The 19,303-nt window shown below is 37.1% G+C and overlaps 1 protein-coding gene across 1 annotated transcript in view; it reads right to left on the bottom strand.

The window, feature by feature from the left end:
* Nucleotides 1–19,303, bottom strand: part of ATP10D (ATPase phospholipid transporting 10D (putative)) — a 103,953-nt gene that overhangs the window by 44,598 nt on the left and 40,052 nt on the right. Inside the window, exons 4-9 of the mRNA XM_077757820.1 lie at nt 17,920–18,124; nt 15,882–15,967; nt 8,934–9,040; nt 8,537–8,668; nt 8,003–8,130; nt 7,637–7,889 (exon numbers count right to left, since the gene is read on the bottom strand). Coding sequence (XP_077613946.1) covers nt 7,637–7,889; nt 8,003–8,130; nt 8,537–8,668; nt 8,934–9,040; nt 15,882–15,967; nt 17,920–18,124 — 911 coding nt within the window. The remainder of the gene's footprint in view (nt 1–7,636; nt 7,890–8,002; nt 8,131–8,536; nt 8,669–8,933; nt 9,041–15,881; nt 15,968–17,919; nt 18,125–19,303) is intronic.

Below are 19,303 nucleotides of genomic sequence, written 5' to 3' on the forward strand. Positions count from 1 at the left end.
CATCTTAAAAATAATGCTACCACATAGGCACTATACTGTTTCACTTTGCAGGAAAGAGAGGCTAAGATCCAGAGAGATTCAATACTTTGACCATGGTTAAACAGCGAGTTGGGGGGAGAGTTGGGATTTAAATTTAGGTCTTCCTGACTCCAAAGCCAGTACATGTATCCACTATCTTATATCTCGTTAGCAGTTACCTGTATATTATAGGTTAGTTCAGTCATCTTCAATAAGGGGTGAATTTGTCCCCAGCCAACATTTGGCAATGCCTGTCCACACTCTGGTTGTTGTAACTGGGGGAGGAGCGCTGCTGGCATTCAGTGGGCAGAGCCCATGGAGGCCTCTAAACATCTTACAATGCACAGGACAGCACCCATCTCAAAGAATAATCCAGCCCCAAATGTCAATAGTCCCTGAGGTTGATAACTCCTTGAGTAGCTAAAAAAATTTATTGGTGATGTGATACCATTTTTAAAATAAATAATTACAGTATTACAGAACCTATAGAAACATAGGCTTATACTTCAGGAATTTTTTCTGGCCATCATTAGGGAAATCAGTCATCATGCAACTGTGTAAATACTATAATGCCAGACAGCTTGGCCCTTAGGACAAACTTGCTCAATAAATAGCACTGAAGAGTGGAATCAAGAACACATGGAGTAACCTTCAGTCATTTTGTAGAAAGCTATGGGAAGGAAACATGCCAGTAAAGTTATAATGAGATTTTTTTAAAAAGCTATTGGTGTAATACTTCTAGACTCAATGAAGATTTTTCAAAAATTGCATATGAGACGGCTCAGTTGGTTAAGCGTCTGACTCTTGGTTTTGACTCAGGTCACGATCACACAGTTTTGGAAGGTTGAGCCCTGCGTCAGGCTCTGTATTGGCAGTGTGGAGCCTGCTTGGGATTCTCTCTCTTTCCCTCTCTCTCACTGCCCCTCCCCTCTTTGCATGCAGTCTCTGTCTCTTGCAAAATAAATAAATGAACTTAAAAAAAATTAAAAATTGGGTATGAGAAAGAAAAGCTTATTACCATACTGATAAACAAAAATCTATCCAGGGTGCCTGGGTGACTCAGTTGGTTGAGCATCTGACTTCGGCTCAGGTCATGATCTCATGGTTCATGAGTTCAAGCCCCACATTGGGCTCTGTGCTGACAGCTCAGAGCCTGAAGCCTGCTTTAGATTCTGTGTTTCCCTCTTTCTCTGCCTCTCCCCCTCTCATGCTGTCTCTCTCTCTCTCTTGCTGTCTCTCTGTTTCTCTCAAAAATAAACATTAAGGGGCGCCTGGGTGGCTCAGTCAGTTAAGTGTCTGATTTCGGCTCAGGTCACGATCTCACAGTTGGTGGGTTTGAGCCCCATGATGGGCTCTGTGCTGACAGCTAGCTCAGAGCCTGGAGCCAGTTTCAGATTCTGTATCTCCTTCTCTCTCTCTGACTCTCCCCTGCTCACGCTGTCTCTCTCCCTCTCTCTCAGAAACAAACATTTAAAAAATTTTTTAAATAAACATTAAAAAAATTTTTAATCTATCCAGCTGATCATGAAAACTTTTCATATGTCTCTTAAAGCAGGTTCTAATTAGTTCCATAAATGCCTCACAGTGGGACAGGAATTCTTGCCTTCCAACTCACCCGAAAAAACACAAAGAATATAGTTTTTCCTTTGTATCAAGATAGGTAGTGGGTTAGATGCTAGGTTAACTACTTTTTCTCTTTCTTATTTAATCCCTAATCTTCTCTTCCGATTCCTTCAAATATCTAATAACCTATTCAGGGCCTATTACTTACATTTATTTAATATTTGGAAGAAGTGAGCAAAAATCTGTGGAAAAGTTTATCACAGTTTTCAACGTGCTCCCCAAAGGGCCCAAAACAAGGGTGAACAGCATAATGTGTTCATGGACTCCTCCCAACCGTACCATCCCCATATCCTCCAAGCACTTTGCTATGAACTAATCCCCCAAACATTTCCAGCATCCCAACTTTCACCTGCTTATAAACAGCACGCTCAGCTAAGCTTCGGCCAACTGTATCATCCATGTATCCTTGACACACACAAATCTTTTATTTTAAACTCATTCCCTATGCATTTCCCCAACATTCCAAAAATTTCTTGCCCGATATCCTTCTAGTCCCAAGCCTTGATCAATGCTAAAATCACCTCCAAAACATGAAATTTTCACCTTATGAGACTAAGTAAGGTATTTTTTACATTTCCATGCCTGTCTTCCATAGGGGATCATGAACTTCTCAAAAGATAAATCTATTTCTTACTTTGACAACTATAATTATAAGAACAATAGCAACTCATATTTACAAAGAATTTATTCTGTGCCATAGTTTGAGTGACTTTTCATGAATTATCTTCATGAATCCTATTATGGATTCTTTTTATTGAGGCCCAGAGAAATTAGGTAACTGGCCCAGGGTCACAAAGCTTATAGGCAGTAAACATGGGAATCAGATTCAGGAAGGCTGATTCCAAAATCCTTGTTCTTGGAAACTAATAAATGTTCTCACTGTGTAGATCAGATTTATAAACCGCATCATAAAGGCACTCCCTGGACAAACACAAATTGAGAAACATTCTACTAAATCCCCAAATACTGCCCTTCAGAATGACTAGGGTCATCCAAAAACAGAAAGCCTGAGAAACTTCCAGATCTAGAGGAGTCTAAATAAGGATTGTCATATGGTCTCCTAGATGGGATCCTCGGACAGAAAAAGAAATCTGAATAAAGTATGGATTTCATTTAATAATGACATCAGTAGTAGTTCATTACTTATGACAAATGTATTGTACAATTAATGGTAGATGTTAACGACAGAGGAAATTAGATAGGGGTGCATAATGGAACCCTCAAAAGCATCTTTGTAACTTTTCTGTAAATCTAATGCTATTCTCAACTAAAAAGATGACTATTAAAAAAGACATTCTCTTTCAGTAATCTTTTAAAGGACTGTCTTTAAAATTTTTAATATGCACACAAATCACCTGGAAATATTGTTAAAAGAAGATTATAATTGAAGTTTTAAAAAGAAGCCTGAGATTCTGTGTTTTTAACATACACCAAGGTGTTGCTGATGCTGCTAGGTTCATGAACCAAATTTCTAAGTTGCAAGGTTTTTTTTTTTTTTTAAGTTTATTTATTTAAGTAGTCTCTACATCCAATGTGGGGCTCAAACTCACAACCTTGAGATCCATAGCCATAAACTCTTCCAACTGAGCCAACTAGGTGCTCCTAAGTTGCAAGATTTTAAAACATAAAATAGTGTCGTCAGATGTATTTAGTTCTTATGCATATGTGCATGGGGCTCTTTCCTAGCAGTGATGTTCTTTATGGACAGATCTCCTAGGCAGTGATTTTGCCCCCAAATCCTGAAGGGTTAACTAGCTTTAATGTCAGTGAAAAAATAATATATCTTAGGGTTAAATTCTGGAGAGAAGTAGTCCCTACTATCCCTTCCTTCATCAATCGGAGTGTGTATACATGTCCTTGTTTTTATTTATTTTATTTTTTTAATATTTTAGTTATTTTTGAGAGAGAGACAGGGTATGAACAGGGGAGGGGCAGAGAGGGAGACACAGAATCCTCGAAGCAGGCTCCAGGCTCTGAGCTGTCAGCACACAACCTGATGTGGGGCTCAAACTCGTGAATCATGAGATCATGACCTGAGCTGAAGTCGGAAGCTTAACCAACTGAGCCACCTAGGCACCCCTACATGTCCTTGTTTTTAAACCATTACAGAAAAGAGACCAGGATCTATATGTGTGTGTGGTAGAGAAGTGTTCACAGGCAACAGGCAAAGTTGTTAGCCTTAGAAGTAGTGCAACACTCCAGGGTCCACAGACAGTTCGGTCATGATAGCATGTGATTCTCAGTCTCTTGGTACCTTCTCTGCATAAAGGGCTACAGAAGAGAAGCACTCATTGGGCCCAAGTGTGGGCTCAGGGACTGGGGCAGGAAAGGGCTGGTCCCAGCCCTCGTAAGTGCTACAAATACAAAATTTTAAATGCTACAAATACAGAAAACAATTTTCTACTCCCCATCACATATTTTGTGAAAACACTACTCTAAGAGACTTCTTGAAAATAAGGATCTACATAGTCAACTATTTTGGAAGACACTCATCTCACAAACGGGTGTGAGAGTTTAGCTAGCAAGGTTCCCTCAGCATTGCTTACCACAGTAAACGTGGACAACCTAAATTAATGGTGGATTATTTACATACATTTTGGCAATTATTATAGTGTAATACAGCATAAGCCACTAGAAGAGTAAGAAGAGTGTAGAAAGGTGATTGTGATGAAGATCAGAAAAACGGTCATAAAAGCAAAAGCACACTATGATGCCATTTTTGTTTAAAAAACATATATTAAAGTACACAAGAAAAAGAATCAAAATAAATGCACAAAAATGTTAACAGCAGTCTACTCTGGTAAGGGTTGCTGATGACTTTTATATTTTTCCTCTTTCAGCTTATCTGAGATTTTCTATAATAATTGTTTTTGTAACAAAAAAATGCAAAAAGAAGATAAAACAAGGCGGAGTATCATCATATCCAACATGACTAGCTATTTTTTATATTTGTGTAGTAATTATGTGATAAACATTCAACATTTTATCCCTCACATTCACTGGTAACAATGAAACCTGGCTTAAAAATGTATGTGCCTAAGAGAAAATACAGTGTATTTAAAAAATTTTTTTAAGTTGACTTATTTAGAGAGACAGAGAGAGCAGAGGAGGGGCAGAGAGAGAGGGAGAGAAAGAATCCCAGGCAGGCCCTGTGCTGTCAGCACAGAGCCCAATGTGGGGCTCGAACTCACAAACCATGAGATCATGACTTGAACTGAAACCAAGAGTCGGACACTCAACCAACTGAGTCCATCCAGATGCCCCAACACGGTGTATTTTTTTAAATTTTGGGCCAGGTGGGATGTCCAAGTTTAACACTACAGGCAAAAATCCTAATATTCATAACCTTATTAATATTCACAATAACTGACAAGATTTAATAAACATATAAAAATTCTGACAAGAAGAAACACCCTATGAGACTGTGCTAGACAGAATCTAAGCTGGCTCCCAAGTTTCCAGTCCCCCTGATGCACATACCTTGTGGATATGATGGGGTTTCACCCCTGTGATTAAATTATATTGTGTGGCAATGTGAAAGGATGTAATCAAATCCCTAAACACCTGAATCTGAATTTATCTAAAAGAACACTATCTTAGGTAGATCTGACATCAGGTAAAATGAGGGGTCAGTACTTCCCTGAGGTCAGAGAAATTCAAAGCTAGAGATTTGGCTGCTGGCCTTGAAGAAGCAAACTGCCATGCTAGGGAGAGAACACGTGGTAAGAAATGGTGCCACCAGGAGCTCAGAACAGTATCAGGCTGACAGTCAGCAAGAGAGCAGGGACCTTGGTCCTACAGCCAGAAGACCTTGAACTCTGCCACAAACAAGGGAACTACGAAGAGGACTCTAAGCCTCAGATAAGATCACAGTCCCAGCTGACACTTAGATTTCAGCTTGGTGATGGATCCTGAGGGAGGATGAAGCCATTTTGCACCCAGGCTCTGGCCCCAAAACCACTGAGACAGTATACTTGTATTATTTGAAGCTACTAAATTTGTCACAATTTGTCATGTGGCAATAGAAAACTAATAATAGGGATCAATGTTGAGCCAGGAAAATACTCACCATATAAAGACAATATCACAGGGTTGATATTCAAATTATTTAATATATAGTTCAATACAAGTGCACAAATAAAAATGGATACTGGGCACAGTCAACAAAGCCTGAAAAACTGAACACTGGCTCTGCCTTAATAGAAAAACCCTCCTACAGATCACTAAGAAGAGCTCATTTTTAAATGGGGGGGAGGGACAGGGAGAATGATCCCTTTACCAAGGACATTCAAATGACCAAAAAGCATATGAAAAATTAACATCTTGTTGCTAATCAGAGACAAATTAAGGCAATAAAGCGCCGTGTCTACAAAACTCACACAGGTTAAAAAGAATAACTTCATCATATTATGGCTGGTATAAAACACAGGTGTTGTTTTTCTGGATTGTGGAAGTGTGAACAAGCACGTATTTTACAGGTAAATTTTGTAGGCTCTATAAAAACTGTGTATATGCATACCTCTGGATCCAATAATACCACTTCTAGAAAGGTATTTTATAAAAATAGGATATGTACAAACATGTGCACAAACATGTATGTACAAAAATACATATTACATGATGAAGTTTATGCTATAGATATATGCTATAGCTATATATTTATACATATAGAAGTATATGCTATTATAATTTCTCATAATTCTTAATATTGTCTGTCTCCTTGCCTTAAACTAAAAGCTACATGAGATCAAGGGACTCATTCTACATATTAGGGGCTCACAAAATTTATGTTGAATGAGTAAGTGATGTTAATTTCAAGTATTGTTATAATAGCAAAGTAAGCTTGACCACATACAATGCAATACTATGCACTTAATGTTAAGTTATGAATGGATTTGGAAAAAAGGTCCTTGAGATATTCAAGAAGCAAACTGGCAAAAAATTAAAAATAAAAAATATATATAACATGTTCTAATTTATAAAAGGGAAAACATGTAAATATATATTCACATATTAAAGAATATGCATATATTCTTTATATGCATAAATATATGTTCACATATATTCACACATATATAATGAATAAATATATATTCACATATATTCACATATTAAAGAATATGCATAAAAAATGGAGGGTTATGTGTTCATCAAATTGTTAATGGTGGTTAATCTCTAGAGAATAAGGTTTTTAATTCATTTTGGATATTTTTCAGAATTACTTTCATAGGAGTGCACATTACTTTTGTAAATAACAAACTTAACAAAGTTCAATTCCTTAAAGAGACTTTGCAATTTGTATATTTACTTCCTTAGCCTCAGAGTTTAGCACATCATATTTATTTTTAAACTAGGTGTTCTTAACCAAGAATCAATGGATACCGATGGGCTAAATGATGTGATGGGTTAGGGGGAGCCTAAAGTCCCCTTGGAATTATTCTCAAAATATTTCCTAGGGAGATAGTCCATAGTTTCATTAGATTCTCACAGGTATCTATAATATAGCATTATCACCATACCGAATCTCCAACCTTCTATCATTACTGGTAGTTTACTTTCCTTTTAAAGAAACCATGGCTGGCAACTGACTCCTTGACTCTGATCCACTAGCTTTGGAAAGAACAAAAATAAAGCTTAATGCCTATTTGGATGAGTTAAGTACCTAATGCTTAAATATAGCATCACTTTGCTAGAATTATCAAACTTTTAAAGTTTTAAAGTTTTTTGATGTTTATTTATTTTTGAGAAACAGAGTGTGAGTGGGGGAGGAGCAGAGGGAAACAGAGACATGGAATCTGAAACAGGCTTCAGGCTCTGAGCTGTCAGCACAGAGCCCAATGCAGGACTTGAACTCACAAGCAATGAGATCATGACCTGAGCTGAAGTCAAACACTTAACTAACTGAGCCACCCAGGAGTTAGAATTATCAAACCTCTAAGTAGGTGCCAAAAAAGACCAATTATAAGGTTGGTTTTTACAGAAACCCAACACTCACCATTTTCTTCATGGCAGTAATCAAAGCCTGCCACACTGCATCTTCGAAAAACCATCTTATTCTCAGTGAGAGTTCCTGTCTTATCAGAAAAGAGGTACTGAATCTGTCCAAGGTCCTCGGTGATGTTCAGCGACCGGCACTGAATAGTAGAATCCGTTTTCTCATTGTAGAAATCCACATCACTTTGAATAAAATATATCTGTCCAAGCTTCACAATTTCAATGGAAACATAGAGAGAAATGGGAATCAAGACCTAAGAGGAACCAAGCAATTCAAAAAATATTAGAGAGGGAAAATAAAGGTTGAGAAACCAAATGTAGTTAGATAAGTAACAAAGTTCTTGATGATGAACTCAACAGAAAATACCTGCAACAAAATGATCATGGTCCAAAACATATAGAATCCTGCCAATGCTGGTGATATGACATGTCCATCGGGCTCAGGGATATTAAAAAACATGATGTTTTCATATCTACTCAACCAAATTCCATGACCTTTCAAAAAACACAGAGACATCAAAAGAATACTACATATACACTATATAAATAGACGGCTTCATTCCTAAAGAGGAATCCGAGCATTTATTTTGGTGGAAGACCCACTGTTTATTTTTTTAAACAAATTAAAATTCAAAAGGCCCCACATTCTCTGGTCTCGGTCTCTCTTTAAATCTCTTCCCAGGTCCCTTTACTACTGTAGCTCCACATAGCTGGATACAATCAACATTAATGGTTTTCAGATCAGAGAATAAGAAAGAGATGTGAGGGGAAAAGCTGATGGCAAACAAAACCTCCTTTACAGAAGTCAAATTTTCATCAATATTTTGAAAAGAAAATGCTTTTAAATAAATATCTTGCTGAAAAGATATCAACAACAACAAAAAAATCAAATGTTACCTACCCAATGCACCGGTTAAACACATCACAAGCAAAAGGAGGACACACCAGAGGACATCTGTATTTGCTCTTCTTTCTAATTTGCTGCGCTTATACCTGGGACCACTGTTGTTCAGCATTGCTTTGGTCTCATGGCCTACAGAGGTAACATGTGAGAAAATTCGCAAATTAAAGTCAGATAGCAAATAGCATATTTTTAAATCTCTGTGGCAGGTAATTTAATACAGAGTAATTGCACAATATATTTTGTTAATTTAGTTTGCTTTTGTGTCAAAGACCAAGGTTTAAGTTGATGAAGACAAGCTTTCTGCTTTTGTAGATTGCATTTTGAGTAAATGAAAAATGTTAATTTGAAGAAAAACACAGAGGAGACGACAGTGAAAATGAGAAGCGTAACTAACCTGCATAAACCACGATGCCCACGACAGCCTCTGTGTTCCTAATGGTGCATCCCCTAAGTAATAAATTTTCTTTACTCAAACCCACACGTTCTTTGTTGGAATGTTCTCTGTAAGAAAGATGGCACAGACATTCATTTTTAAATTGCAAAAGTGGGGATGTAAACATAAAAATCACACATTTCGAGTTTTCTTGACTGGAGTATTAGGTCAAGCAGTTCACAAGAAAGGTTTCAAATCTCTGAGCGATTTGCTTTTGTTACGCTGCTTTGGCTTGGAAAAAGATGCGACAAGTCTCAACTACCATTGTTTTCTATTATTCCTGTTTGTCAACTTCTCATACTCCAAAACCTCAAAACAATATTCCAAATTAGGAGCCTGCTGCTCCAATACAAACTTGAGTTTCAGGTAACTTAGTAACTGACAAGGGAAACATTCTTGATAGAACTGGAAAAATTCCATTTTCAACCTGGTTTCGAATCAACCATTTTTCTAGGCAATGGTAAGTTGTGGCTGCTAAAAGCACTAGGTGACAGGCTGATGAGGAATTTTATAATGAAAGGGTAGCCAACAACACCAATCTTAAAATGTTTTTTTTTTTTTTTTAATTTAATTTCTAGGAGAGAGAGAAAGAGACAGCGTGAGCAGGGGAGGGTCAGAGAGAGAGGGAGTCACAGACTCTGAAACAGGCTCCAGGCTCTGAGCTGGCAGTCAGCACAGAGCCCAACGCGGAGCTCGAACCCACGAACCGCGAGATCATGACCTAAGCGAAAGTCGGACGCTTAACCGACTAAGCCACCCAGGCGCCCCTGAACAACACCAATCTTAACAGAACTACCTATGGGACAAGGACATCACAGGCCTACAGATGGTATGCAATAGAAAGTACCTATTTCCACAGGAACCTAATCAAGCCTCCTCAACAGCAAATCAACCTGGGGCCTGTGGCATCAAGAGATCCATGAAGTCTCTGAAACTGTATGCAACATTTCCTGCGTGTATGTATGTATGTATGCAAGTGTACACACACACACACACACACACACACACACACACACACACGTCATTTTGTAGAAAAAGAAACTATTTCCCTCATCAGATTCGAAAGTGTTTCTGGACAGTTTACAGGAAATCAGACAGCCAGAAAACAATGTTCACTACCACGGCAAGGATGCAGTCTGGTAAGTGTGGTAAACTGCAAGGCAGGGGGCGGGCCGCGGAAAGAAACAAAGCTGGCAAAATTATGAAATAGTTAAAACTAGCTGAGAGCCCATGGGTGTTCATTATAGTTTTCTTTCTGCGTTTGACTGGTTGAAAGTTTCTGTAATAAACAATTTAAAAATGATGAAAGCAATTACTTGATCAAGTTATAATAGTGCAAAAATACAGAGCAAAATAATTGGAATTTTTTTTTAATAAGCAGAAAGTAATGTATTTAACCTATTTTGAAAATGCCCTCTTGGGGTGCCTGGGTGGCTCAGTTGGTTAAGCGTCCGACTTCGGCTCAGGCCATGATCTCACAGTTCGTGGGTTCAAGCCCCACATCGGGCTCTGTGCTGACAGCTCAGAGCCTGGAGCCTGCTTCAGATTCTATATCTCCCTCTCTTTCCTCCTCCCCTGCTCACATTGTCTGTCTCTCTCTCATAAATAAATAAAAACATTAAAAATTTAAAAAAAAAGAAAAAAGAAAATGTCCTCTTAACTTCAGTGTTAAAATTAGGTTCTCTAAGCAATATACTTCAGTCAATAAGTTATTTCTTCTTAAAAAATTTTTTTAAAGTTTATTTATTTTTGAGAGAGAGAGAATGTGAGCAGGGGAGGAGGAAAGAGAGGGAGATATAGAATCTGAAGCAGGCTCCAGGCTCTGAGCTGTCAGCACAGAGCCAATGTGGGGCTCAAACTCATGGACTGTGATATCATAACCTGAGCTGAAGTCAGATGCTTAACTGACTGAGCCACCCAAGTACCCTTCTTCTTTCTTAAATATAGGAAAACTGTCACTGTTGTCTGGATCCTTTCTATCTACAATTACTAAGGAAAAGGAAATAACTCTTCAAAGAAGGATATCACAAAGGAGAAAGAAAATAGATATGTCATTTCACTCCTATAATTTGTAAACACCGTATCCTAGGAGGTCTATGTTTATATGCCTTCATATATGTGAATATATATATAGTTGGTGGTGTCCATGGGTTTAATTTAATTCTGCTTCCTGGTTTTGCAGATGAAGAATTTAAGTTCAACACTGACATTTCCATGTAGCATTCCCAGGCAAGCACCACACAATTCTCATCAATATAACATTCATTATCCCTAGAACCTTTATAGAAACAGAATTAACATTCTGTTAATAAAAGCCATTTCCAAAGGTCCTCAGTAAAATTTAAGATTCCCCCCACCCCCCTGCCAGGAATCTTATTTTTTCATCATTACATCACTCTAGGTTACAATCATTAGATCAAAGCGTAACTTCTATCAAAATGGTATCTGCCCAAACATTAAACAGGTCCTGCCCTTGACATGTATATGATATTTGACACTTACGATGTGAGATCTTTGGACTCTCTATGGAGCACTGACTGTCTACGTAGAGCTCTCATCTACTGAAGATGCTAGGCAACATCTATTACACACCCAGCATTCCCACTCAGATGCTGGGAATACAAAAACACACATCGTCTTGGCTCCTGTGGTCTAAGTGTAAGTGACTGATACAGAAATATGTTAAGTGTAAGAAAACTATTATAGATATTATAATAAAAATTGAACATTTAGCATACACTGTGGACACAAATAGGAGAAAATCAGAGAAGGCTCTCTCAACCCGGTAAAGGCATATATGAAGTACCTACAGTTAGAATCATACTTAATGGTGCAACACTAAATGCTTTCAAATGTTTTTCCCCTAAGATCAGGAACAAGAGAAGAGAGTGAGCCTGAGCAGCTCGATTTTTGTTGATTTTAGAAAACAGACACAAAGCAGGAAAAGGGTAAGGAGCTAGTTTAGTGGATAAAAATAATTCCACGGAAAAATCACTCTATCTACCTGGGCTGACTCTCTCATTCAACGCTTTCCTGAAAGTCGCTGAAGCCAGCTCTCAATAGAAGTGTCAACAGAGCAGACCCAGGGAAATCTAATCACTGAGGAAGACAGAATCTGAGGGAGGGAAAAGAAGCAGAGAGCAGCTTTTAGTCGTGGATCCCAAGAGAAAGGCAATTCCAGTGGTCAGATCAGGCTAATCGGAAAGTAAGGCAGCGCAGTTGAAGCACACATTAGAGGAGCCCATCACAAATGGAAAAACCAAAGAGCAGACAAACGTGGCATCAGGGAATCCAGAGGCAAGTGATAATTAGGGAACCAAGAGGCTAGTGGGGCCTTAGAAGTAGGTAAGGGTTCTGGGGCAAGACTGGGTACTCACAATAGCGAATGATGTTCCAATGTGTCTATTAAAAATAATGTCCAATGCAGATGAAGAGAGAGGCTGACAAGGTAGGCCAGGAGACCAGTTCCAGAAATTTAGTTAAGGCACTCACTAATCTGCTTTCTATCGCAATAAGTTAGGTTTATTTTCAAGAAATTATATTAAAATATCATATAGTATATGTTCTTTTTTGCATGGCGTCTTTCACTGAATATGAGATTCCGTGATGCATCCATATCGTAGCATGTATCACCAGTGAATTCCTTTTTGCTGAAAAGTATTACACTGTATGGATATACAGTTTGTCCATCTATGCACTTGTTGACAGACATTTGGCTTGCCTCCAGTTTGGGACTATGACAAACACAGCTGCCCTGAATATTTGTGTACAGGATACTCTGTGGAGAAATGTTTTATTTTCTTTTAGGTAATTACTTAGGAGTGGAACAGCTAGATCATACAGTGGGCATATGTTTAACTTTTAAAGAAACTTCCAAATTGTGTTTTAAAGTGGCTGCACTGCTTTATATTCCCAGAAGCAGCAGGTGGGCACTCTAGTTCCCCTACTTTCTCACCAGCACTGGGTATAGTTGGGTCTTTTTAACTGTTGTATCTCTGTGGTTTTAACTTGTATCTTTCCACACAGTTATCTGTCATCTATAAACCTTTTTGGGTGAAGTGTCTGTTCAAATTTCTTTTACCATTTTAAAACCTATACTGTTTTCTTTATTACTGAGGGTTGTTTTTTTTTTTAATGTTTATTTGTTTTTGAGAGAGAGAGCGTGTGCACATGCTCAAGAGAAGAGGGTAAGGGCAGAGAGAAAGGGAGATAGAGGATCCAAAACGGGCTCTGCACTGACAGTAGACACAGGATGCAGAGCTTGAACTTAGCAACTGTGAGATCATGACCTGAGCTGAAGTTGGACACCTAACTGACTGAGCCACCCAGGCAACCCCTTATTACTAGGTTTTAAGATGTCTTTATAAAATCTGAACACATCAGATAAACACATTGAGAATATCTTCTTCCAATCTGTGACTTATCTTTTCATTCAATAGTCTCATTGAAGAGAAAAAGGTTTTAATCTTGATTCTGAAGTTCTTTTATGTACTTTTTTGTTCTCTTATTGTGCTTTGGGTATTATGTCTAAGAAATCTTTGCCTAAGAAATCTTTGCCTAACTGAAGATATCAAAGATTTTTGTTATGTTTCCTCTATGTTTAAAGAGTTTCCAATCTTAGGTTTACATTTAACTATAGGATCCATTTTTTAGTTAAGTTTTTTAAAGAGTGAGAGTTATGACTTGAAGTTTATTTTTTAGAATATGGACATTCAATCATTTTAGCACCATTTGTTGAAAAAAATAACCTTTCTTCACTAAATTGCTTGTGTACACCTTTGTCAAAGGCACATTTATGGACAACAAAAACCAACTGTCCATAAATGCGTGGGTCAGTTTCTGGATCCTATACTCTTTTAATCCTTTCTGATCTGCTGGTCTATCTTTGTGCCAAAATTATGCTAACTTGACTACTGTACTTTACTAGAAGTCTTGAAATCAGGTGGTGTTGGCTCTCCCACTCTGTTCTTTTTCAATATCATTTTAAGTTAATATAGGTCCTTTGCATCCCCATGTAAATTTTAGAATAAATTTGTCAATTTCTTAAAAAAATAACAAAACCATCCTCGGATTTTGATTAGAATTACACTGACTCTACAGATCAATTTGGAGAAAAACTGACATCCTAACAATATTGAGTCTTTCAACCCATGAACAGCATACATCTCTCCATTGATTTAGGTCTTTCATTTCTCTCCGCAGCGTTCAATGGTTTTGGTGTGCAGGTGTTTCACATCTTTTGTCAGGATGAGTCTCAGGTATTTCATATTTTCTGATGCTATCATAAGCTATATTTTGAAAAATTTCAATATCTGATTGTTCATTGATAGTATGTAGAAATACAATGGATTTTTGTATATTTATCTGTTTCCTAGAACACTGTTAAACCTCATTGCTAATTTCTTATAGATTTTATCAGGTTTTCCACAAAGAGCATCAAATCATCTGTGAATAATTAAGAGTTTTAGTTCTTTTTTATTTGATAACTTTTATTTCCTTTTCTTGCTTGACTACGCTATCTAGAATGTCTAGTGAAATCTTGAATAAAAGTGGTGAGAGTAAATATTGTTTACTGATCTTATTGAAATATTGTTTACTGACTTACTTGTTCCTGATTTTAGGGGAAAAACATTTAAAAGCATTTAGTCTTGCACCATTAAGTATGATTCTAACTATAGGTTCTTCATATATGCCTTTATCGGGTTGAGAGAGTTCCTTTCTGTTTCCAGTAAGATTCTGTTAAATGCTTTGTGTACATTCATGAGATGATCACTTGGGATTTCCTTTTTTAATTTGTTAATTGTGGCTTGTTAATATGGTGAATTACATCATTTGATTTTCTAATGTTAAGTTTTGTTTTGTTTTGTTTTTTTGAGAGAAAGAGCGCATGTGAGTGAGGGCAAGGGGAAGAGGGGGAGAGAGGGAGAATCTTAAGCAGGCTCCATTCTCAGTGCAGAGCCTGATGCAGGGCTCAGTCCCACGACCCTGGGATCATGACCTGACCTGAAATCAAGAGTCTGACACTCAATCAACTGAGCCACCCAGGCACCCTGATTTTCTAATATTAAAACAACTTGCATTTTTGGGATAGGTCCCACTGGTTCGTGATGTATTATCCTTCTTATATACTGTTGGATTTGATTAGCTATAATTTTGCATTTGTATTCATACAGGACATTGATATTTCCTTAAGTGTCTTTGTATGTTTATGGTATCAGGATAATCTGGTCTCAAAAATGAGCTGGAAATTTTCTTTACCATTCTCTCATAAGATCACTACTATGAAGTAAGTCTAATTATCTCCTCCCCTCTTAAGAATCAGGGAACTGAGAGTCAAAAAGAGTAAATAACTTGGTTCAAGGCATAAAGCACTTAACTGGCAGAAGCCAGGCCTGAAATTAGGTACGACTCGAAATTCTAGCTGCCATTGCAAAAGGGATATAGACGCCTCAAGGGTTCCAGAATGAACAGTGTTGTCACTTCCCGTACTTTTTCTTACACATGTTTCAATTCCTTGGCTAACTTTTACTAACCAGAAATAGCCACTTAATACTCTAATTCTGCAGGAGGACATTATCCTATCATGTCACCTAGGTTACCAGTTCTGTCCAGGTCCCTCCTTCCAAACAACATGTCTTGAGCTTAATACAGAGCTCATGGAAAACATTCTTATACCACTGACCAAGATTTTATGATTATTTTAAGAACAAGCTTTTGTTGTGGTTTTTAAAACACACATAGGTAATATTCACCAAATTATTAAAATAAAGACAAATTAATAGATGGCTAAACACATAGCCTTTGGTGATTTAACTTGGATTGGATATACATACACGAAAATTTTACTGACTTCAATATAATTGCAATACATAATTCTACTCATACCAATGAAGGTAAGTCACTACTCACAGGTAGCCTCGGAATCTGTTGAGGTCATTGTTTGGACTTTCACATTCTATCCTACTGGAGAATTTCTCTGGATCAACTTCAGAATCCTAAAAACAAGCAAACAAATATTATTTAGACACACACACACACACACACACACACACACATTTTAAAATCATAACACGAAAAAAATTCAAAGTTAAACCCTTGATATTTAAGTGTTTATCCTTTCACCAACTCTTAAGATAAAACTAACACATTCTTGCTACAAAATTTATGTCACAAATTGCCCAAATGAAAAAAGCAGAGAATAGTTTAGTCATAATCATAAATGAGTAAGTGGGATGAAGATGGTCCTAGAGCACTAATCAACACTGAATCACACACTAGAATCCATGCAGGACTCTGCATAGGAGAGCTTCTATTCACACAGCAAGCACTCCTTTATGCAGAAAGCACTGAAAAGCTGAAAATACTTTGTTGTTCTTTTATCATGTAGGGAGTTTTTAAGATTAAATGTGTATGTGAATGCTCTGAACACATTATGCATTTATCCCAGCAAACTTTATTCAAAAATTTAAAAATAAGCTGGATGTCAGCATCTTACAAAATTCTCTAATGGATTAAATGGTGATTTTAGCATGCTTTATGTAACCCATGGACAAATAAGCAAAATGTTTTTATAGAACACAGGCATGGATTCACTAAGAATAAGCCATGGGAACCTTATCTCATTTCCTTGTTTTTATATGAATGTTTGCCTAATAAAAAAACTATTACTGACATACCTCATCAAGTATAAACATATCACAGCAACACATATGGAAAATGACATATAATTATATGATTTGATTTGCTCATCAGTAATTTTTTAGTTCTTTTGATATAGTAGAATCTCTATTATGTACTTTAAACATATTAATTTCTTCTTTACAACCCCATGAGGTAGGTGCTATAATTAGGTCTAATTAACAGATAAGAAAGAGACACATGAAGAAGATCAGTAATTTGCCACAGGTTTCCACACAAGGAGGTGTTTAGAAACAGGATTATAATCTAGGTCATGGGATTCCAGAGCACTCACCCTTCATTGACCCCAAAGTGTACTAATTCATTAACTGGTGTCACCTTCAGAATAGGTACTTCGTAGTATATACTAGAATCTCAAGTTGTGGGAGATTTTTACAAATGTTTTAGTAACGTAAATGTTCACAAAAGTGACAATGTGAGGCCTATCAGTCAATCACAGGAGCTAAACTAAATCCATAGATAGAAAGATGGCCAATGTTACCTCAGATCACAAAATTTACAAAGATCAGGGCATGTATTTGGCTAAAACATGTTTTAGTTTACAAAGTACAAGATGAAGGAAACCTGACTTCACAGTTCAGTTTAAAAAAGACCATTAACATCTCAAGTTCTTCCAGAGACAGTGAAGGGAAACTCATATTTAAGCATCGTACATAACATTTTTACATACATTACTTCATGTTCCTCTCACAGCAATGCTATGAGACAGGCATCATCATTTCTATTTTACGATAAACTGATGCATAAAATAAGTGACTTGCTCAAGGTCACCCAATAATGAAACAGCAGAGCTAGAATTCATTCAAACTCATGTTCATAGAACTTCAAAGTCCTTGCTCCCTTGCCATAGCGTGGTGAAGGGTCTAGAAAGCTCTTTGGCATGAGAAGCTACACAAGTCTCAAAAGGTCTGAGTATATATGCAGTTATAGATTTTAGGAACAGAAGATGATCATTTCCATTGCAAAATAATTTTCCAGATTGAGAAATAATTCTGTTAGTTTCCTTTAATTCACTTCCAAAAAATATAGGATCGCCAGACTAAAATGTGTGAACTTCAAAGTCATTACAGCCTATAATCTATAAAACACTTCCAGGGATATCTGGAAATAGATTAAGCCCTCCGGGATTCTATTTTGTAATGGGAAAAATGAATTTAAGAATCTCTTTTTCTATCTCTGTGAAAATGAGCTCGGTCATCTTCTGAAAAGAAAATGTTAATAAGTCACCAAGTGAGAACCCAGTATTTACCTGCTCTGCATATCCCCGAACCACCTGCCTCTGTTTTAAATTGCTCTCTCCATCAAGGCCAGAAGTCTCAATGTGACAGATTCCATCTGGATCAGTGGAAAAGAGTAAGACCATGTCTGCAGGAATAACCTCATTACAGGAAAGGCGAATAAAGTCCCCAACTGCAACATCTTTCCAGCATTGGTCGACATATTTTTTCTCTTTCCTAATATTGGGGAGAGGGGGGAGGTTTAAAGAGAATATTAAGACAGAAACATAGATAATCTTGTTTTTTAGGTTTTGTGTATCATTTAAAGCATGTTTAAAGCATATGGGGTGAGTTTTAATCCATTAAATGCTAAAAGGGAAGGAAGCCAGAGAAAAAAACCTAAATTCCAGAATTTACTTCACCTGAAAATTTAGTTATTTAGCTACTAAAACACATTTTTCAGCTCTTTAGTCCTATGAGATTTTGAATTATTAAGCTGTTTGAGTGTAATTCTTGAATAAAATTAACATTTGATAAGTTTATTCCCATATAAGACAATTCCTATGTGCTGCCCTGTGGTCAGGTATCAAGGATCCAAAAGTGCACAAGACACATCATCTACTTTCCATCTGTTAGATGGGATGAATAATGAAAGAAAACATCAAAGAAATAAAATAAAAATTACAATGAAATAAAATAAAATATTCAGCATTTAAAAAGTCGTTATTCTGGGCTGCCTGGGTGGCTCAGTTCATTAAGCCGTGGACTTCAGCTCAGTTCATGATCTCACTGGTCATGGGTTTGAGCCCCATGTCAGGCTCTGTGCTGACAGCTCAGGGCCTGGACCCTGCTTCAGATTCTAGGTCTGCCTGTCTCTCTCTCTCTCTGCCCCTCCCCTGCTTGCACTCTGTCTCTCTCCCTCAAAACTAAACATCAAAAAATAAATAAATAAATAAAATGTTTGTAAAAAATCATTATGCTACTATTAACACCTCTAATTATCACTTAATAGAAACACTGGTAAACAGTCCTGAGTCTGCTGCAGTTGATCATTAGAAAGAAGAATGGCAAATTTTAACCCTTTTCAGAAGTATAGTTTTCCCATTTATATATTCATTTTAAAGGAAAGATAGATCATTTGAGGTTGTCTACCTTAAATATCCTGCTTTATGTTAAAGTTTTTCTGATGTCTTTTCATACTAACCAGCATGAATTATGCTCCACAAAGCATTTTCCTTAGAGTAGAATGAGGAAGTCTGTATCATAGAACATCATCTCCACTAGCTAAACAGCATTTCATATACAATGCTATCAACAAATATTAGGAAGGTCTGTCTCATTCCTCCATTGCCTACCAAATACCCATAAAGAACTGGTAATTGTCACAAAAATACACTTATTTCCAAAGCAAAGATT

Source organism: Crocuta crocuta, unplaced genomic scaffold (genome assembly GCF_008692635.1).
Source record: "Crocuta crocuta isolate KB4526 unplaced genomic scaffold, BGI_CrCroc_1.0 scaffold282, whole genome shotgun sequence".
In the NCBI taxonomy this organism is placed as follows: domain Eukaryota; kingdom Metazoa; phylum Chordata; class Mammalia; order Carnivora; family Hyaenidae; genus Crocuta; species Crocuta crocuta.